Consider the following 23,054-nt stretch of genomic DNA (forward strand, 5'->3'; position numbering starts at 1 on the left):
TTATATGGCAGAACTTTTCTGCTACAGCAATAGGAGGGGATCTTCACCTACAATCATCTGTATTAATGAAGTTGCACTTTGTCTAATTAATGATTATATCATTTATATGTAGTTCATGGATATTGTTGCTTGCATACTTCATCCACTTTGCATGTGCTTGATAGATTTGCATACTCATCATAGAATGCAAGTAGGATCATCCATTTGCACATGGTTTATATGGATAAATGTTTTCATTAAATTATCTCTCTGGTACAACCAGTAGTAGTGTGCCAAAAAGTGAGAGACTGCCTTCATTCAAATGTCAAAAATGGAAATTTAGGCTCACGTGATCTTTCTTACTCTAAGCCTATATGTGTGTCTGCTTTTTCAGGCTTTCCTATTTATATTCAAATTTCAAGGAGACAGGGCAGAAGACTGAATGTCTCAGAGTTCACTGCTCAAAATCAATATGTTGTATGGGACAAGCTCTTTTTTCAATATACTCTGTTTTGAACAAATACTAGTTGATCATAAAAATTTACGCACTTATGTTGTTTATGTGTTACGCACTTTGTTGTTTCTTTGAAAAGAAACTCCCTTTCTTGCAGGTCTCATTCTTTTGTTTGGAAAATTCACTGGTCCTTTACCTTGCCAGTGCACTTCTCTTTTTGTAGAGGCTGCCAGAAAGCAGTGAAACAATGGACACTGTCACTGTCCAAGTCATCTTTAGGTTTTGGTGAGAAATACTGCTTGCATATCTTCAGAATTTCATGCTGTGCTCAAAATATTCCATAAAGAATTATTAAACCAGGCAGAGAGAAAATTCATGAGACATTCCAACCATCTCTCTTAGAATATTCTCTTAGAACATCCTCTAAACCATTTGCATGCTTATCCTTAGTCACACTGTATTAGTTTGCCATTTCCCTTAGCAGTGTAAGTTTATACTTTACGAACATGGTGAATTAAGGAACTTGATAATACTTGCTTTTCCTTGTACAGTTTGACCTCTCTGATCAGATAATAGTAAGATAATGCTTCAAGGGGATAAAGAAATAAATACTTTATTTATCTGTATATTTTAAAATGTATGTGTATGGAAAAATTCTCTCAATAAACTTAAAGCTTAGTGACAATTTTGATCCACATCATTCTTGTTCAACCTTTATAGTGCATTTTGTTAAAAAAAACAGCCAGAGGAGGCAAAGACATCTTCAGATATGACAATTGCTTGAAGTGGTGTTTGCAGTGATGGAAAAGACAGCAGTTCCCCTAGGAAGGAAAAACAACCTTACAGTTATTTTATTTTCTGTATGTACACATCTGAACAGCTGTAGAGGAGCTTGAGTTGGGAATCATCACTTTTGTTGATGTTTGTTTTGTCTTTTATTTACCTCTGTCTGTCTTCCAAAACAACTGCTAACTTGCCAGTATTTTGGGGTTTGGTTTATTTATTTTAATGAGATAATATGGAACTTTTATTTTAGGGCTGAGGGGGGCAGGGGGGGAAGGTAAAAAGAGAATTTTCTGACAAAGTGAAACTAAATTTTGCTTGAATACTGACTTCTTAAATATGTTACTCATCATTCCTTTGCTGTGGAATCATGGAACAGCCATGTCCCTGAGCCAGCAGTGTGTCCTCATGGCCACGGAGACCCATCCTGGGGTGCAACAGGTCAGGGAGGTGCTCCTGCCCCTCTCCTCAGCCCTGCTGAGGCCTCACCTGGAATGTTTGGTCCAGCTTTAGGTTCCCCAGTGCAAGAAAGTCCTGGAGCAGGTCCAGGAGGAGGTTTCAAAGGTGATTAATGGAGTGGAGCATTTGGGTTACGAGGAGAGGCTGAGAGAGATGGGTATAGCCAGAAGAAGAGACGAGCGAGGGGCCCCCATCCCTGTCTGTCAGTGTATGCAGGGAGGCATTTGGATCTGGGTGGGAAAAATATCCCCAAAGAAGCCTTAGATGCCTCTGTTTTGTTTTTTAATTTCACAAATTTGCATCTCAAGAAATGACAGATGTTTCAAATGTGAGAGGGTTGTTTGACTTTGGTTTTGTTCAACATTAGATACACTAAGGAGAAATAAGGAACAATAAATAAGAGTTCAGCACAGGCCTCTCTCTGCATGAGCATTAGCAAAACAGGGTGATGGAAGTTTCTGCAGGTGTGTATTTTATTTGGTTTGAAAACATCTATGTAACCATATTAAAAATCACCTTTTCTGAACTCTTGAAAACCTCAATTGCCAAGTCAAATATTAATTATATAATACATTGGTAATGAATGGGGAGCTTTGGTACTAAAATCTTTTGATACCCAGTTTAAACATAAGGGTTCAGAGTTTGCCTTTGGTAAGAGCTGAGTCTGTGACTTGCTGCCAGCAGGGACGGCTGCACTGAGAGACCAGAGTGGAGCAAGAGGGCTTCAGAGTGACTCATCTGAGACTGGGGATTCTGAAATGACACTCTTAATCCCTATGGATAAGATACTTGACAGTGCAGTTTACATATTCCCTCCTAGTAATCTGAAAAGTAGCCGTGACATTGGCTCTGGAGGGAGCTGCTTGGCAGCTTTCCCTGTGTGAGAGAGAGAGAGAAGGTGCTGCAATCAGAGACAATAGGATGTGGAGCAGGAATACAGAGGGAAAAGGCTCAGTTTTATTAAATTCAATGTTTTCATCAATAGCTGAGCAACAACCTCCATGTAACACTGTGAATTAATTGTGGAGAATATTTCTTGTTCTGCCACATGCCCACTGTGCAAATACTGCTACCAGCAGTACAGGCAGCTCTGTGTTGTGTTTAACATTGCTGTGAAATACAGGTGCATGAAAAGGGCACAGTAAAATTTCTGTTCCTTTTATTTGTCTCCTTGATAATTTTTCTTTCTCTTTGAAGAGGAGAAAATAAGCTTGAGGCTCCTTGCTTTTCAAACATGTGCACCACATGTCATTGTTCCATGTATCAAATCTCTGGTTTGAAGGGTTTGTGGGTTTTTGTTCATTGCTTTGGGGTTTGTTTTGTTTTGGATTTTTTTTGGGGGGGAATTTGTTTTTACTTTATGTGTGCTAAATTGTCCAAAGGTTTTTGTAAATAATGGCTTCCCTGACAGAAGTCTTAAAAATACAGCATGATTCATTACAAAGACTGGAAATTATTTTATGGTAGGAAAATATAAATTACTTATTAGCTAATTTAGCATGAGAATATATTTGAGATTGGAGGGCTCTTAAGGCTGTGATAGGGGCATCATTCCATGTGTGCTGAAATACTGTTTGGTTTTTGTGGTTTTTGGGTCTTTTTCTGATTTTTAAATACCAAGTTCATTTTCTAAAGTAGCATCTGCAGGGTAGGCCATGTATTTTTATGATGCTTATTTCAGTTCTCAGGCTTTATAATGTTACCCAAAGGCATGCTGTGCTAACCTAGAAATTTGCTTTTTATGTATTGTTTTGTCTGAATAACTAGATGAACCAATAATAGCTTGCAAGTACATCCAAGGTGAGCTTAGGGTTAGTAAGGTAATGGAGTCTTTATATTTCACTTAAAAAAATTTGATTTGTGAATTAAGCACTTAAATAGCAGCTGGGATGCTTTATAGCAGGAGTTATGTGAGCTTGGAATGGGCAGACTGGGTGTACAGCACAGTAGGAGCTTTGCATCTGCTGCTGTCTTCTCAGTGCAATATGAAATGGGGCTCTCATCTTTCAGAGGAAGTGTCAGGTCTTAAACTTTGAAAGTAGCTCTCAAATTAGGCTTCTCTAGTGAAAAATAAATATAATTGAGTGCCTGATTCTGTGTGTGCATGTTCTGAATGCAGAGAGCATTATTTGCACAGTGCTAAGTACAAATGGAGACTGACAGGTTTTTCTGTGTCCAGATGATGTTAACCAGGAGCCAAGTTAGAATATATGGCAAACAACACTTTCAAGAGACTTTAAAGCCTACACTTGGGATAACATGGCTTGCATTATATCTCTCATTTGTACATTAAAAATTGACTTCACTTTTCAGTCTGTCCCTTTTTTGCTCCCAGAGAAAACTGAGAAGGTTGTGCATGTGAAATGTGGGTGGAATTGTCTTAGTTCCCTTGCACACCTGAAGTTCAGTTTATGTGATTTCTCACCCAGGTCCAGATTGCTATTTGACCATCACTTCCAAGGACTTCCTAAATTTGGGACAAGCAGTATAATGCAAAATAAGAACAACTTAATACTGGTCCCTAAGTGTAGCAACAGGGATGGTAGGAAGATTTGTAACTGATATTTCAGGAACCATGCCATCTATGGCTTTTGGAAGGATTCATTCCTCTTCACTTGGTCTGCTTGCAAACAATTTAAAAAATGTGCACATCATTTGTTTTCCTGTCACTTCAAAGTAAGCTTGAGAGGTGCAGGGGAGAAGGGATTGCTTCCCTTTTTGTTACAAGTATTTGTTAAGACTATGGCTTCTTTAGCAAGTCTCATTTTTCTTCATGTTTTTTCTGAAACACTTTTTTAAATGCTTTTCAGCTGGAAATCTCCACTGTAAGAACTGTCATAAATAATATTTATATAATAATCTAGTATTGATAGAGTATTTTTAAAATGTAGTGTAGCTTTGTGGTCTAAATGATTGAAACATACAGCTGAATTTTATCCCCTTTGAATTAGGTCAGATGTTTACTTGTTGATTTACTGGGTAATTTCTGAAAGACTTTGTGACAGTTCTTAAAAACCTACAAAATAAAACTACATAGCACTGTCTCTTAGGATAACCAGCTCTCAAGATTATGGTCCTCAGGGGTAAAAATTTTCTACAGCACCTTTCAGGAGTGGCTTGTCAGTCCTCCATCAGGCCAGGCATCTTTCCTTTGTCTTCTCATGGTAAAGATTAAATTACTGTAAAACATATCATCTGGTACACCATGCTGAAATCCTTTCTAAGAGTGCCAAATCCCTTTTAGCAGAAGTAACAAATTTGAATTTGTTCTTAATTCGCTCATTACAAATTTATGTTGACTGTTCCTTATCTTCATTTCTTATCTTCACAAAACCCATGTTTGGCAATTGGTTCCATGTCATTTGATATCAGAGTTAAGCTGACAGGTCTATTAATTTCTTTTTCCTCCCCTTTTCCTCACTCTGCAAGGCAGGTATTGCTTGTGTTTCTCTGGGATGCTTTAGCTCTCCAAGTGTTCTGAGATGATCACTGAGATGATCTTGGTTAGAGATTTTTGTTGTTGTTGTTTTCTCAAATATTTTCTCAAAAGCTGTAGGTTCAACTTTTGATATTATTGATGTGAAGATATCGGTGATGCCTAAATATTCTTTTATCATTGACTTAAAAAAATGTAGGTTTTTTTTAATTGTAAGTTCTACCTATAATACAGTGCCTTTTTGAAGATAAAAGCAAAATCTCTGTTAAGAATTCATCCAGTTTCAGCACAACTTTGCTTTTTTTTTTTATCTCCCTTGTACTTAAGGGTTTTTTTATTCTTCCCCTTCCTTACAGTTTCTGACTCATGTTGTGCTTTACATTACTAATGATCAGTAATAAAAGTACAATGTATAATCTTATTCTGTTATTAACAGAATTAGCATAAAAAACCCCACAAAGAAATCACAGAAAAATTAATATAGATGTTGTCAAGATTGAAATGAAAAGCGTTTCTAACAATTAGAGTTCATAACACACAGCATGAATGTAGCAATTGTTCTGTTATGGCAGCTGACTCTATTTGATGTATATACAATTAAAACCCTGAAGAACTAATTTTTAAACATTCTTCACATATGTGAAATACTTTGCTATCCGCAGGGCTTTTGTTTGGACTTGCTAAAAAGCTCTCATATATAGTAAAAGAACTTTAATGGAAAGAAATAGAATGCAGAAAATTGTAATTTTTTTAGCCAAGTGCCAAACGTGCGCATTTAATCCCCTTGTGATTAAAACACTTAAAGGTGCATTTACCTTCCTGTGTGAGTATTCCCATTCTCTGAAACGAGGCTGCTTATGCTTAAAACCTTTAGCAAGGCCATATGAAAGAACAGGTTTTGTGCATTGTTAACTAAATAATACTGATGACTATATTCAAATGAACATGCATACAGTATCTTGACTGTATGCCCTTATTGCTCCCATTTTTCAAATTTGAAATATTAAAAGAAAGGCAAAGCTATCTGCAGCCTTTAGAGGATGGCAAAAGAAAAGAAGCATCTCATCATAAATATCATTACTTCGATTGCATTTTTCCACCCAGCTGGGTAATTCTGAAACTCTAACTCATGCAAAGGAGAAGAGTGAAAAAAGAAATCACACTTAGTCTCTTGTGCCAGCCATGCCATAGTAGTTTTAAGGCTGTGTTTTATGCACATGTACTTGCTGGTTTTTGAACCTTATATTTGTAATAAGGTTTTCATTCAGTTTCAGTGAAGTGTTGCAAGGCTCAGTTACCTGCTATACTGTGCCTATTACACATTGAAGGTTTTAATCCTTCTTTAGCTGTTTTTGTAAATGTATTACCCCTGTATACTTGCTGAGTTCCAGATAGGCTTTGAGCCAGTATTTTTGTTTTGTACTGACTAACCATAAGTTGTGGTCACATCCTATCAGAATAATACCTAGTATTGATTCTGTACATAACCTTCCAGAATATTTACAAGGGAAGTGTAAATCACTTCTACTTGGTATTGGTGGCATGGTTGGACTTTTTTAAAATCTGTGCACTGAGTTCCTAATATGTTTATTGAGGTTTGTCAGTTATTATTATATAAGTATTTCAATTCATGTAAAGTTTATAAATCCAGTCTCTACACCTGCAGTTTCCTGAAAGAACTTTACACATATGAATATGTTGGTGATTTCTGTCTGATTTTTCCCTTAAATAATATTTTGAGTTAATACTGTTTGAAATATATAGTATAAGAAGTATCAGTGGCAAGAGAAGGCTCTGAGGAGATTATACCAGCAATTATCATGTGGTTATGAACACTGAAATTTTCTCTTCTTGTCTTATTGTTCTTTTTATTATGTGCTCTATGGTTTTGCCCCAACCAAGCCAACACCACTGTCTGATGCCACACAATGAGCTAAAGAACTGAGCTGGGGAGGTCTTTGGCTGTTTGCTAAAATCAAGTAGTTTCTAGTAAGTTGTGAGTTCATATTAGCCATAATTATATGTGTGGGTTACAGATCACAGCATTAGCTTGAAAATGTTAATATCATTCTAAAAAGTTGCTTCGTGACTATTCTTTTCAAGGAAGACAAACTCTCAAGTCTAAATGTGCAATAAAGATGCATAGACAGTAAAACTGTGTCTATGTTGGTGCTTACTTTCCTCATGCTTCTCTACTCACTCTTGGAAAACTTTTGGGTCTTTTCCTTGTTTTGCAGTCTGAATTTTAGAAGCATGTCCTTCTCTAGCTATTCCAATATCCAGCAGCTTGTGGTTAATAGCTTTACTCCATATTTTTATCCAAAGCCTTAAATATTTTCAATCACAGTTTTGATTAGGGCATGGAAGTAGATGATCTTTGAGTCCCTTCCAGCCCAAACCATTCTGCAGATGGTTGTGTGAAAAGAGATTCTTTCAGTTTTCAATCCTGATCTCATTCCTGTAAGAAAGCGTGTCAGGAAAGTGCAGGGCAAGGAAAAAGTCTTCACTCTCTTAAAACAGGTTTGCTCCCTTATTTTTTTGGTGTCAGCAATCAGAAATTCTTGCATGCCTAACAAGAATCAGCTGGATGAAAGAACAGCACCACTTTTGCCATAATATTTTCATCACAGATGATACCACCCTAAACAGGGTACAGTTCACAGAAGTACAGAAATGACAACAAACTAGTGTACACATCTGTAAATCTTGTTCCTCTTTCAAGCCTACAACTGGTATTCAGTGGGGAGGTAACTTGCCGTGCCTAGTGAATTTTATAATCATTGTGTCATTTGGAAGAGCTCAAATGTCACTGTAAGGAAATAAACAGGAAGAGATACTACAGAGAAGCAATATGGAATGGAAATGGGCTAAGAGGATATAAATGTAATTAGCGAAACACATTTTCATGACTAGTAAAATTAGCACCCATTTATACATGTTATACACTTGAACCCTTGTTGACACCTGAGGCTGGGAAAATATATCTGCTAATCAAAACATGTAATTATATCCTATGAAGCTGAAGTAACGCTCTGAATCCTTGCTCCTCGTGGTGTTAATGATTTGTGAAACTCATTTACCCGATCACCTCAGTTTGTCCTTTCTTGCTGTATTTCTGTTCCCCAAAATAGTGAGGTCAGGGACATTATAAAGCAATTAAATATTAGATCTATGGAAGAGTGAGCATTGCGTAAATTGTTAGATGGTATTGATATTAGAGAAGAAGGTGCTTTCAATAGTGGGGGAAAATTCTCTGGTTATAAAATAAGCAAAGCAAGATGAGTTATTAACTTGCTGGAGAGCTAAAATTCCTGTGGAGCTGTAATGTAGTGAGGTGGTTAATAACTTGTAATTTCCCACTGGCATGACCTTACTTTGCTGTCTTCAGAGCCCATATCTACATCTAATTGAAGAACATTAAGGTCTGACATAAACACAAAGGGGGAAAAAGTATAAAATATTGGTTTTTGAAGTGGTTTGGGCCTATACAGGAGAAGTACTGAGGAAAAATGGGATATAAAAAAGGCTCACTAAGTTTCATGATATAACAACAGATGAATTTATTCTGGTTTACAGCCCAATTAAAGTAGCATTGTGGAGGTGTTTCATCACTGAGTGATGAATCAACTCAATGTAGAAGAACAATTTATTTATTCTGGCAATGCTGAAGTGTTGCTTCAGTGAAAGGGGTGCTGCCATAGCCATGGACACAGTTCTCTTGCAGCTTTTGGTTTATGTGGGTAGGAGGGTTTAGATAGAGTTTTTTGTTGATTAAAAGCAAAACCAGAAATTAACTAATTCACAATAGCATTACAATAATCTTTAGTTCTTGCAGTTCAACAAAATCTTCAGGCTAGTTGAATTATAAAGATGATTGAAAAAGGGAGAAAGGCTTCTGCTGTAGCATGGAGGTTATCCATCTTGATTAAGCAGTTCTGGCAGGTACTTTTAAATAACCAGTCCTAAATACTCTTTTAACCACTTTGGGTTTCTCTATCTGTCTGTCTGAGATGAATTGAACAAGAAGAAGAGTTTTTATAACAATGCTGCTTTACCATTCTTCTCTCACACTAGTTTTGCTGACATTCAATGGGAATGTTTACTTTCTATGAAAGCCAAGATAATTAAAATTTAAAATTGAATAAACATAGTATCTATAATGTTTATTAATCATGAAGTTCTGTGAAGAACAGTGTAGTATAAAAGTGAATTAACTAGTACAGATATATTAGCATATTTAGTATTTAGAGATTTCTTAGAAAACTGGAAATGAGCAGAAAATTTACTGCTTCTAATATTTAAAGATAAATTAATTCAATGTATCATAGTTCTGTTGATGTAATCTTCCTTAGTACCCTAATTTCCCTTCGCCTAATGTAGGGGAAACTGTGGCAATATTTGCATGTTTTATTTGCTATATGCAGTGTAGTTACTGTCCTAAACTTCCCACTTAGAAGCACTGATCTCATAGTTTTAGGTGAAGACTCATGGAACACCATAGATGTTTTGAAAAAAGCACACAATTTAGGTCAAAACAAAATTTATTTTAGAAAGCCTGCTCTGCCTCCCTGGAGGTAAGATTGGAGAGTCTAAATAAGTTATGAAATAAATAGAACTGGTATGTTAATATGTAATTCTGCATTGAATCTGTACAAAAGACATCTAATGCAGGAATATTCTGTTAATTACTATTGTGCATCTACTGGAATTGATGGTGTTCTTTCATTATGTCCTATTTGTGATAAGTTGTAACATGTACAATAAAAGATACTTCAATGTTGAGATTATGGTAGTTCTCAATTTAAAGTCCTTAGGTATGATTTTTTGAGTATGAATTTAAAACCTGCTGTCCCTGTATACACTGCATACCTCAAACCAGTGATGTGTAATATAATCTGAATATCTGTGCAAGGAGTGGACTGCTTGGACATTCAGAATCCAGGAGCAATGCCAGAGGAATTAGGTGAAAAGTAGTGGAAGCTCAGTCACGGTCCTTGAGCTCTCTTCAGAGTGAATTGTTGCCTGGGCTGCACTACTCACACCTTAACACACAGCAAGGGTTGTTCATGCTCAGTGACATTTAAATTTAACATTTTTCCTTGCTTTACCAATTTATGTTATCCAGCCATGCAAGAACTTATTTTTTTAGGGAGGTTGTTTATGCACTCTGTTCTGAAGATTAAAAGAGCAAAGTGTCCAATGCTCAGCTTTAATCTGCTCAGTTCTGTGTCCATGTTGTCCTTGGTGAAGCTGTGTTGCATCTGAAGTGCTGATTTTCCTCCTGGAGTCAGCAGGGAGTGGTAGGTGCTTTTAGATATTTTCCAGAGGAAGACCATTCTGTCATGAATTCACCCATTTAAGTTAGGTGGACAAGACCCCCCTCTGAACACGTCTCAGGAGTGCTTATTTCTCTCCTCTGACTGCAGAGAATAGTTTGGCTTCTCTGTAAAGAATCTGGCCAAAGTATAAGTTCCTAATTTAGGTAAAGATCCCACCTGTATGGGTTTTTAATGCATGCTGGACATGTTGACCAGTAAGTAACAGCTTAAAAGGGTTTTGTCAGTGTTAGATGGTGAAAGGAAACGTCATAAAGATAATCTTGGAAATATTTGTTTATGAAAAGGCTGAGACATTGTTCACTTGAACCTTCCAGAAGTGATGTTTCACCTTGTAGTGGTGTACCAGATGATATCTAGGGTTTGTCATAACTGACAATTAGGATTTGCTATGTGGACATTTAAAAAGTTCAAACTGCCTGTGATGGGGTAAGACCACCAAGTAATTGGGTGGGGCTAGTTAAGATGTCAGAGTGCCCTTGGTTGTGTGATCAATGTTTGTGTGAATTGTATCATGCTACCCTACTTGGTGAAATTTTTACATCCAGAGGTGAACTAGTGAATTTGCAACTTCCTCTACGAGGCAGAGGTTCTGCTTTGTCATAATTCCAAGTTCTGTTTGCTGTCTCCTTCAGAAGAGTGCTGGTTTTACAGCTCAGTGCTCCTCTGTGTTGGAACGGGGTCAGCAGCTGTATGGATTTTCTCGTGATAGGCATAACTGTGTCCAGAAAAGATCCAGGTTTAAATTCTATTTTCAAAAACATGCCTTTGCTCCCAGATGATTGAATGCAGCTCTTGGCCATGGGTGGCTGGTGGCATGTTTAATGTCCTGAATTAATGACCCAACCTACATCATAGGTGTTGTGATAAAAGCAATGACAACTGGGGGATCACTGCTGGGCTGAGGAACAGTCTGTCCACTTTGGGAAAACAGGTTTCTTGATGGGATGACCCTTCACTTGAGTCATCCCCTCCTGCCTTTGTGTCATCTTCTCTTATTTGGCAGATATTACACAAATTCAAAGCAGAAAATTATTTTTTTCTGACTGAGGTAACTTAGTCCTATGGCTAGTACTAAAAAAGAAAATCTAAAATTACTGGCATATGAAAATTCTTACTATGTTCTAAGCTTATCTCTTGTCATGTTTTTGCATCAGCTGGCAAAGAAGAAGCTGTGTGCAGTATTTTATACATGAGCATGCTTTCCTTCCATTCCATGCACTCTTTGGATCTGCTGAACAACAGGGATGTGTTCAGGATTTGTGCCCTGCACAAACAGAAGGTAGGAGCTCGTGCAGAGACTGCCATGCCAGGTGTGCAAGGAAAGGAAATACAGCCTCTGGACAGAGCCAGTCCCCTCCCCTCCCACCTTCTAAACAGAGCCTTAGTGTTTGGACAATATCTAATCCTTGATCTGTGATGTGTCCAGTTTATTTACCTTGGAGGAATAAAATGCTCAGCTGCACCTCTTACAGTCTGAATGTGTTTCTTCAGGCCAGTCCTCTGATTCTTGGTCCTTGGAGCTTTTGAGTAGGTTTTTTCCCAGCTCTAACAGAATTGTAACCAGTAATGTTTCTTTTCTTGCCTTCTTGGCTGTCCTTTCAAGTCTTTTTTTCCAGCTTTTCGTAAAGGTTTTGTAGTTTGTTGCTCCATTATGGACAAGCATGGAGCGTGCAGTGGAAAACTAGCTGTGAACATGAGGTAGTTTTTGTAGGAGCATGTAGACTTGAGACTTGGATTTCTGTTTACACCTAAGGTCATTCTTGTGTTATTTGGATTTTTTATCTCTGACTCCTTCCTGTGCTCCTGCTCTTGCCTCCAGCTCTGCTTCTTTCCTCTCATGCTGGGATTGGCAATGAGACACTGTGCTAAGGCACTTTAATTGCTCCTATTCATATCCTAATGATTTTTCTTTTATTTCTGAGATTACTCTGACCCATTTATTGCTTTGTTCTTCTTTATATGACATTTATGGACTATGATGGACACTTAAAAAATGGACAACCATTGAAAATTTTCAAATGTCAGCCTGTTTCAAATACTATTTAACACTTCTAAAGTTCAAGTCACTACTTGGCCTTTTCTTGTTTTCTCTTTAATGAAGACTGAAACTTCTTCATTCTATTCCCAAAAGCAGAAGCATTTGATGTAGATTAACACTGACTCTACTTTTCAGACACCCTTCTTCATCCCAGAACAGACCATGTATAGGATCAAATGGCATCATTTTGATCAACTAAAATATTTGGAGATAAGCTGTCTGTGAACTGTCTTACGCTTTTGGCATTTCCATGGTAATATATGTGGAGGAGGAGAAAATCTGACTTATACATGTTTTCCCAGTCATGATTTGTCATTATAAGTGAAGATTCTTTTAGGTAATGTAGTCAACACAATTAAAGCTAAAAGGCAAGTTTGGCATAATCCCAGTTTTAGCCTTTCTGAAATATCATTTATACAGAGTGAGATGACATGAAGTTCTTAATTGCCAGGATTTATAAGAAAATACTTCAGTATGCACTGTCATTTCACTATATGCACAAGTAGTTGTGTTTGATGCCATAATTTTGGTGTGTAAAGAGAGCAGAATGTTTTTCTGGAATTTTTTGTGGGAAGTTTAGCGATTCTGTGTAATAGCACTGTCTTGTGCTGTGGTTTAGAAGGCTTTTATCTATCCACTAGAAGCTATTTCAGGATAAATTGACAACCTGCACTGTGTCTTTTTACTCAATCACCTCTGTGTGCAGAGTGCCAGTAGTGTTTTCAGAGCAGCACTTATGATAAGGAAAAAGTAGGCATAAATGGGCTGCTGAGAATTTATTGGGAGTCCTCATTCTGTTGATCAGGAGCTCTGCCAACAGTGACTCCACTGCCTGTTTAGTGAACAGGTAGAAAGCCTTTTCTAGCCAGAGTATTTCTCCTCCTCAGAGATAAAAAGGGTAGAATGAACAGGAGCTGAGACAGCTTGTCACTGCTGAATCTTGTCCTGACAGCTGCCTTAGCAGAATGCATTTGATAAACTGTGATTGACAAAATACTTGAAAACTGCAGCTTAAAACTGAATTTCTGGAGAGTGTGAAAGTAGACAGGATAAAGTAAGAATAGTCTTGTGAGCACACAGAGCTGTCATCACGCACATAACTCTCTTTAAATTTGAAAAATAGAAAGCTATAGGGAAACCTAGGCTGTCCTAATATAATTATCAGGATCATTACTGAAATTGAGCCTTCATTTGAAGCTAGGTCCTGATGTAGTATTTCGTGCTTGTTTACTACACAAAATCTAATGTTGTAATTTAATTCAGTGGTAGACAAGGGGCAAAACAAGCAAAAAGAAAATCAGCTATGGATTGCTGTGAACCTTTGGAGTCCATACATAAATTTTGAAGTTTTATGGTCCATTTTCATACTAAGAAAGAACTGGCACAGTGGACCTGATTTTCCTGACTTTGCATTTGTGGTCTGAGAACAATTAGTTTCCACTTACTGCACATTAAGCTCATCATTTCCCAAAAATAAAGCCCTTTTAATGCATCTTCTCCATGACTGGAAGCACTCAGAGGGCTCTTTTCTTAGGTGGGTTTTCTGCTCTATTTCAAATCAATGTAATCTCCTTAATAGGCTATATAAAATGTTGTTCCACAAAATTCTGAAAATTAATTACATCACTCCTGTATAAATACTGGGATGATTTTCTGAGTATTCAGTTACAAACAGAAGAAGGGGTGTCACTGCCAGTCCTGCTGACTGCAGAGGCTGTGGCAGTGAGCAGAGCACAGACTCTGTTGGTTGGAGTCATTACACTGCTCTACCACTTGATGCATTTGTTGGTTTGTTCTATTTTTCTTTTGCATTTTAATTCCTGTGAAGGAAGGATAAGATAGAGGTAAACAAATAATGTTTATTTGCTCTTCAGCTGAGCTCCTACTAGACTAGAGAGAGAAAACATTGGGGAAAAATACCTCAGCATCCTCTGCAAAGCATCACATCTCCATTCATTCTCCAGCAGACTTTAAAAGACACATCCCTCAGGTTTTAATGAAAACATAAATTAACAAGGAGTAACTAAAAATACACTTGAAGTTAACAGGAAACTAGGTCAATCACCACATGACTCAGTATTTGTAGCTTGGATAGAACACATTGCAGTGTTTTTCACATCATAAATATCCTTCTGGTAGAAGAGAGAGTATTGTCTATATTTATTTCCTATCCCTTTTGAGTCAGGGAGTGTAATGCTTTCTCTGTAACTCTGCACAGCGTGAAGCTGTGATGTGTTTGTGCGTGTCTGTCTTGTCCAGGGCAGTTTCTGTGCATTTTGTACGAGCTGGGCACTGAGGGCTCCATTCCATCAGGAAACAGATGAGTGTGTTTGTGCCAGCCCATGTTGTGTGCAGGGGGAAGCAGCTGCCATCATGGGTGAGGTCACATATGTTGTTACAGAAAAGAGCTGAATTTATCTGGGCTTTTTCTGAGCATTACAGCCTCTTCCTGCACTTTGTTGTTCTTGTCATGATGCAAACTTAATTCTGGTGGTTTTTAGAATGAGCTGGAGAAACAGGAAAGTACTGGAATGATTGATTTCTGTATGGCAGTGTAGTGAAGACAAAGATGTTGAAAATTTCCTGAATAATCTCAAAATGGGAATGGTAGGTATAAACAATAGGTGAAATTGATAAATGTTGAGGAATTGTGATGGGCTTTGAGTTGTCTATTAAGATTCAGGAAAGCTATGTTACTGGGCAATCCTGTGAAAGGATATCCCTGCAACATTACAATAATGCAAACAAACCACTTCTTATAATAAAACTAGGAAGCAGTGGGAAGTTTATTTAAAGAAACCAGAAAATATAATCACTGCCACTGTGGAAAGGTGTGGAAGGTCCATAAACATTGAACAATATGTTGAATTCTCATTCTTTCACTTAAAGATTTATGCAGCTGAACTGCAAAATAGTGAGATGACTTAGCCAAAGTATGGCACAGTTTCCTTGGGAAGTATTATTTTAATATTCTTTAGTGTAAAAGCCACTGGTGACATGACTGGAGCCTCTGCTGTGGTGAGTGACATCAAAATGTGAAAAAGGAATGATTGCTCAGTGCCTTTCACCTGTATGGAAACTATACAGCATGAAATTAGCAAATGGCAGATCCAAAATGAGCAAAAATCCACCTCATATACATTCAGGACTTATTGTCCTTGGACATTGTAAATACCAACAATTTACACTGGCTCAGAGCCAGACTTGAGGAACTGATGGAAGAAAAATCCAGCCAGAGCTGTTGAATAACATTTTTAGAAAATTGGAGAGACAAGCTCCTGGAGTTACAGAGGATATTCTCAAGTATTACTTTCATGTATTTATTCTGGTTTTATACTTTTCCCTGGGCTAGATAAGCTATAAAATATCTTTGATCTGATTTGCTACAGGTTGTACTTACATTCTTTATCAAAGAGTCCTGAGAATAGTTTTGTTTCAAAGCTATAGGTGATCTCATTATAGAGGCTGAACAGATATTTGGTAAAGTTTGAGATAGAAATCTTGTTCTTCATATCTTTTTCCCCAGCAAAAACCACAGTGAAGCAGCAAGCTTGTCTTTTTGAGAGTTGTGCGTCAGTTTTTAGTTCTTCAAAATTGTTTACAGGCACAGATGACAAATAAGATCTTACCAACTAAATTACTTGAAAACTGTAATTTGATTTTTTTTCACTAGTAGAACTTGCTGTAGAAAGACAATAGAGATCAGTAAGTAAAAGTAGGTTTAAAAGTGGTTGAGGCTCATCAATTAATTAACTTGCCATAGCAATTTAAAAACAATAATTCTTAACAGTGAAGAACATAAATGAATAATGAGGAAGACAGATGCAGAAGTTATTACTTCAAGAGTTTTGTTTTGTGAGGCACTGCTATTGCTATAACACTAATCTCAATCACTTTCTTTGTATTTTTAGGGGCTTCCTTGGTTTTAAATGAGCAATGAGCTACAGTGTTAGAGGTAGACAGGATGTTGTAATGTCTGCGGAATATTCAGGTTGCTGGAGAAAATCAAGAGCAGCTACCTTTAGATTTTTCTTAATTCTACAAAAGAAGTAGGAAATTAGTATGGTCAGAAGACTTCTACTGGTTGACTTATCCTTTACAATTTCAAGCTGAAAAATACATATCCTGCAATAAGGAGAAAAACTATTTTTTATGGAATTACTTCTAGGATTTAAACTGATTTTAATCTTCTCCATGAGTTTTTATTTGTGCAGTTTTGTGTGGTGCCAAAGTGGGGAGAAAAAGCAGTGGGTGCATTAATTGAAGTGCTGGTTTTAGTACAGGGCTCTGTGTTTTAAACTTTGTACCTGACAGCTTCTGATGTAAAATTTCATTCATGTGAGTTTTGTCACCATACTTTTGTAAGGGTAACTGGTTTCGAGATTTAATTTTGTTTTTAACAGTAGAGTTACTAGTCTTTCCAGGTGTTTAGTTTTTGATCTAAAAACATAGTCATTGCCACAGAGTAAAGTGTTATTTGTGAGAGGCCTGCATGGAAAAAGTATTAAAAAAAGAGAAAGCAACTATAGAGAACCTTTAGTTGCTGCTTGTAGCTCTTCTTAAGTTTTAATAAATTATTCCCATGAGAATTGTTACTTATATCTCCATAATTATTAAATCATGACTAGTAACTGAGTCATTGGTCTGTATGGGGCTACTGAACCGTTCCTAACAGCATGAAGTAATCGTTGTTGAATTGACCTTTACTTCAAGAGGCAAAGTAAAACCAGAAGGAAAAAAATGTTGGGAAGTTTCCAATTAGAGTTTTACTTTTTGTGTGAAATAATGACCATGTTGAATTAAGAGGCAGTTATGAATATTTTAGACATTAGGGCTTGGCTCTTCAGGGTAATTTGAGAAGATTTGTCAAAATTACCAGCTACATTACTGGCATGATCTTAATGTGATATTGTGAAATTGATTGACACTCCTATGTAGACATAATCATTTGGACTTAATAGGGCTCTATTTAATTCTTTTGGGAGATAAGACTAATAGAAATCATTCAATTTGATTTAAATAAATCTACTTGAAATTTAGGTTCAGTTAACTTTGACTTCATAGTTACAACAGACTTCTACACAAAGAAATAGACACATCTCTGCATTTTAATTGCTGACTGAATTATGCATGTCACTGTGATTCTTATGGTAGAAAGACATCCCAATGCTTTTAGTACTCCATAGGAAATGAAAACAAAAATATTTCATTTTAATTTCTCAGTTGTCGCTAATGTAGCTAAATAATTGCTTTATTCTCTGTAAAAGACATGGATAATGCCCTTGGAAACCAGGTCCTCGTACATTACATCTCTTGCTGGTCATACTTGTAGCATTTAGGAAGTTTTAAATTGCAATGCAAGTAAAAACTTCTTCTGACTCCCATTTTTTAACCTTATCTTTAGGCTGAGGAGAGGGAAAATGGTATATTTGCTGTGGAGTTCATTGAACTAAAATGTACTTTCAGATATGTTTGAACTGCATTGGAGCATTTTCCTTTGTAGTGTTTGTCAATTCTGCAGGAACGTTGGGTGGTGTGTTAACATATTATTTTGTGGAAGTATACTCATAAATATGTCTTGTGGGTGTTTTGCACTGGAGAATAATTGTGCTTGAGAGCTGCCAGTACATGCTGAAGGTAAAGCTTTTTAAGCCTAATTGAGTTGCTGAATGCACTTTGGCGGAGAGAAAACCGAACTCAACTTTCACAAAAGATCAAACAAAACATTGGATATAAAATGTGCAATAGAACATAATAGAGTAATACAGCAGAGAGTAATTCTGTCAAGACAATATGGGAAAAGAAAAATTGTGTGGCATTTTTGTTGCAGAACAGTTCTCATTCCCGTGCCTTTGTTCATGACTTTTGTATTGCTGGGGTTTTTTTCTAACTGGAGGTGGTGTGTGTAGAGGTCAAGTACTGGTTGGGTACCATCTGCCCACCAGACATGGTATGAAGTATCAGGGTAGAACGAGATGGGGAAAAAAACACTGTTTTTTGAGGGCAAAGTAGAGCATTGACCTGTCTGGTACTGAGAAAGTCTTCTTATGGGCTTTCTCCTGTTCCTTATTCATCATAATGATGAGCAAAAATCATTGAGCAAAATACAATGGAAATGCACTGAGATACCAGCAGAGGAGAACTGCTCACAGAAAGTGGTCAGTAAAAGGGAAATCAGAGATATTTGGGACAGGTCTCAGCCACACAGGTGTGACAGGGAAGGAGAAAGAGTTTATTACTGGATGTTTTTGTGTAAATATAGGGAGGGAAGGAAAGCAGCTTGAGAAATTCAGGCTATTTATTTGTAAGGCTTTTTTTCAAGGTTTTTTAAGTGCTACTTTATAAAAATAAACCAGCTTTTTATTCTATATTACTAGTAAAAATTGGGTTATGCCACTTTGATAAATAGAAGAGGAGAAATGAGAACAGAGCTTAGGAAGATGTTTAGGCTCTGGTCATATTTAATGTTCCACAGTAATTTTTTAGATCAATGTTGACTGAGAGACATAAGACTTATGGGTGGAGGAAGGGACTCTTATAAAATGTAAGGAAGTTTTCATGGATACAAAAACCCCCAAACAACCCAACCTTAAACAATGGAGCACAAAAGGGTGGAGCACATCTTACAGGATTGGTTACCAGACTTTTAGTGATGCCAATTGGAAAATGCTAAACAGCAAAATGCCAGAATATCTGTGAAATAATAGGATTGGGAATTCATAGTGAATAGCAGGAAGCATCTACTTAAACTATGAAGGGAAGAACTTCAAAGGAAGAAAACAACTGGGGATGAGGAGAGAAGAGTGATGCTTGTTCCTGGATTGCTGATGGCTGTGAGTAGTTGCTAGGAGAGCTCAAAAGAGGGATTAGAACTAAGAACAAGAGACTATTTGGGTATTTGATAGCCTCTTTCCTGGGCCAGAGAAATATCCTGTGGGGCCAGGTGTGCTCTGCACTGGGATCCAGAGCAGAACCTCCGGCTGGTGGTGTCCAGAGGTGCCTCCCACTTGTGGGAGGGAATGAACCTCCTCAGAGTGGCAGCTTCCCTGGGAGGCTGTTAGGCTGGGAGAGAATTTAGAGAAATATTTAAAATACATAGAAGGCAATGAGCTGGTCCAAAGTCTGTATTCCTCATGGGAAAGCAGGTCAGGAAATGCAGTAGCTGTTTTCTCAGTCTTCAAAAGGTGCTGCCAGGATTTGTACTGGTATCTAAAATCACCTGTATCAGTGCTGGCTTTTGGCTTAAAATGGGCTTGAGACAGCAAACCAAAAACTGCTACTTGCTCATCTTTGAAAGGCAAGGACAGAAAACTGGTTTCTTTCTCCCTGCCACTTACTGTGGGAGGGGTTGTATTTTAAGGGAATGTAAAGGAGGAGCGCAGGAAATTCACACAGGTTTTACATTTCCAGATATAACTGTGGTGTCTGATAAGGGCTAAAATTAACTTAATGTTCTAAAGATTTACTTACAAAAGATTTTCTTTTCCTAATTTTTGGTAAGGCCAAAGATTGTAGGTCATAGTCTGCTCTTTCCTGTCTGATAATTGCAAAATCCATTACCGTCCCTTCAAGATGTTTTTTTTTTATAAAAGGCTGTACTAAATCTGAATAAAAGCCTAATAAGTAGATTAGTTAGAAGAATAGTCCTCCTGAGGATGGTTGATTCCAAATGTAGCTGCTAGAGATAACCCTAAATGCAATTAGGTTTAACTCCCTGCGAGTGTCAAAGGAAGGTAATGCCCATGGAGACCTCCCTTCAGATGACACTGTTTTAAAGTGTCTTAACATTGAAATATTCTTTTCCTTTGGGCATTGGTGACAAATTTTTTTCTTTTTTAATTGTCGGAGAAACCATGCTTAGCAACTTGAGCTTTAGCCATTAATTTTAGGTGCTTCCCACAAAAAGAGGATGGTTCACCTTCTTTGGGTGAACAGTTTGTTGTCCTCATCTGTGCCCTTGATAAGGATCAAATATCCAAGGTGGCCACAGACAGCTGAAAGAGAAAATAGCAGATTCAGTAACATACACAAGCATAAAGGGTAATGTGAGAAAATGTCAGTAGATTAATTAATTGATGGATTAATTCTGGTTTTCCTCATAAAAGACAAATGAAAGCTAAAGCTTGTATTAAAACAGAAATGGAGACATTAAAGATTTCAAAACGTTGTATATGATAAGATGGGATATAACAGAAATAATTGCTAGCTACTAAAATGGTTTAATTTAGCTATAGGTGCTGCATAAGAATTGCACTGTATTTAAGAGTTTGGTTCCATTTTCACATAGAAAAAGGAAAAAGGAAAAAAGCTTCGCGAAACAATTACATTACTTCCTCTTTGATCTATTCCTGCATATGCATGTGTTTAGTTATATTTAATTTATCCCATTTTTAAAATCTGAAAATAATATCAACTTTTAGTATTTTGTTGTGGGGGAAAATTGCTAGTAATACCCAAAAAAGAAATTTGTAATAATTATTTAATTTCCAGCATTTTTACATTGATATGCACAGTGCTCTGCCCTTCACATGTCTTTGCTTGACTTGTACGTTGTTCTTTGAATTGTCTTTCTTGATAAGTGTTCCTGAAAATCTTTTTTTCTTTCTTGTTTTTAAATCAGAAGTCTGTACCATAAAAGTAAAGCTGAACTAATTAGATGTGAGCCAAAGTACTCAAAAATGTCTTGTAGTTGTACCTTAGCAAAATTTAACTTTCTGTATGGCAGGGAGACATTGAGCCAGTTCAGTAAATTCTGGTTTTTATTGTTGTAACTTGTCCCTTGAGATTCCTTTCCCCCCAAAGCCAGAGCTGTAAGATTCAGGAGCTGTCATTCTTTCACATTATTCCACTTGAAGCAAAGTATTTTTGCTGCTAACAAATAGCTAATTTGTTGTCTAGCATGCAGAGTGGTTTGTTTTCTATTGTTTTGGTCAGCTCTTTTATTTGTGTCAATGTGTTGCCTTTTCTCTTTGTATATAATAAATTGCTGTGTTTACAGAACACATTTCCACTGTTTATTTGTTTAAGTGCTGGGTGAAATATTAAATAATTATCTTATAAATATTATGAAGGATTTGAATGTGAGATGCACCAAGTAAAATTATTTTCCAGTAAAAACTTACAGACAGTGAAAAACAAGAATTAGAGTGACCATACATTAATTATTGGTTGTCTTGTCTTGCTGCTTTTTGCAAGGAAAATAATGTAAATAAATAAAATAGCCTTTATATTTCCTGTTGACTACATCTGAAAATTTTTCTAATGTTATTAGGAAATTCAATAATACTTCTCAATTGATTTCAAGCTTTACAAATGTAAGAGGACTCCCTGATTATGTCATGTTTTCAAAATCCAGGATTATTTTAGTTCCTTTTTTTAGTCTAAGAGAGAGTAAATTCAAAAGTAAAGGGGCTTTTCGTGTGTATGTATTAAAATCTGTTTTCCTAAAAATTGAGAGTTTTTATGAGACAGAAAAGAAAAAAATAATCTCCTTGCAACAGTAGAGTTTCATTGGTTCCTGTCTAGTTGAGATGCAGCAGAATGAGCTTTATTATGCTGAGAGTCAAAGTCATAATGCTGCTGCAATGAACTTGTAAGAAATTGTTATTACAACTGAAAGTGTCCATTTTCCAAATTAGGAGTCTGATTTTAGGGAATAAAAATTATCTTTTAAAAGGATGTAATGATATGTATTTGACTATAGGAGTAATGGATAGTACACTGAAAATAAGTTGGTTTGAACTTAAGCAGCTCCACTACAGTCTGTATGGGAACTCTGCTGGCCTTTGGGTAAAGTTCTACCCACAGAGAGATTTTAGAGAGATTTTTATGTCTTCAGACCTTATTGTGGTTAATGATGCTGACAGTGGGTATATGGACTGCCTGGAAAGCAAGATTGCACCAAACTACTACTCAATTTGCTTTTTAATGTCATTGATAACAAGATAAAATAATTCTTAACCTCTACATAATGGAGAGTAATGTATTTTACTGACTCTTGAGGAATGCTTTGGGTGGGAGGAGATGAAACATTCTATTGGCTGTGTTGTGCCAAAAATGAATGGAATGGAATGGAAGAAAAGAGCCATCTCTAAAATTTTATTTGTTTTATTTCATTTAGATTTTCACACACACCTTTCTGAGAAATTGAAAGACAGACAGACAAGCTGGCAGCAGCTGGCTGAGACAAAGAACTCTCTAATACGTAAGGTTTTTATTTTGCTTAAACTATATTCCTTGTAAACTTAGAACCCAGTTTAGAACTTGTGTGTTGTGCAATGCTTAATCTTGTTCTGTGTATGTTCTGTTTATTATGTGTTGTGAAATTTTGGTTGGCTGTTTTTTTCTTCCTGGGTATTTATATTCTGTTGAATAAACCTGATCTCTACTACTCATTTTTGTTGAGTATTACCTTTGTGGCTGGATTGAACTAATTTAGGGTTTTTTTGCTGGGAGACTTGGCTGGGTGGTGAAGGAGCTGTTTTCCCTGAGTTGATTTTGCTTCATGTTGTCAGGCTCTTTCCATGAGGGGAGGAGAGCTAAGACACAGAGGAGATGCCAGCTCTG

The 23,054-nt window shown here is 36.8% G+C and overlaps 1 protein-coding gene across 20 annotated transcripts in view; it reads left to right on the forward strand.

Annotated features, from left to right (window-relative positions):
* Nucleotides 1–23,054, forward strand: part of TENM2 (teneurin transmembrane protein 2) — a 613,377-nt gene that overhangs the window by 306,761 nt on the left and 283,562 nt on the right. For 15 of the 20 annotated variants that reach the window (XM_072935329.1, XM_072935331.1, XM_030284000.4 and 12 more), the window contains one exon: nucleotides 22,609–22,692. The exons of the other annotated variants lie outside the window; for them this stretch is intronic. In XM_072935329.1, coding sequence (XP_072791430.1) covers nucleotides 22,609–22,692 — 84 coding nt within the window. The remainder of the gene's footprint in view (nucleotides 1–22,608; nucleotides 22,693–23,054) is intronic. 20 annotated transcript variants of the gene reach the window in all.

Source organism: Taeniopygia guttata, chromosome 13, assembly GCF_048771995.1.
Source record: "Taeniopygia guttata chromosome 13, bTaeGut7.mat, whole genome shotgun sequence".
NCBI classification, from domain to species: domain Eukaryota; kingdom Metazoa; phylum Chordata; class Aves; order Passeriformes; family Estrildidae; genus Taeniopygia; species Taeniopygia guttata.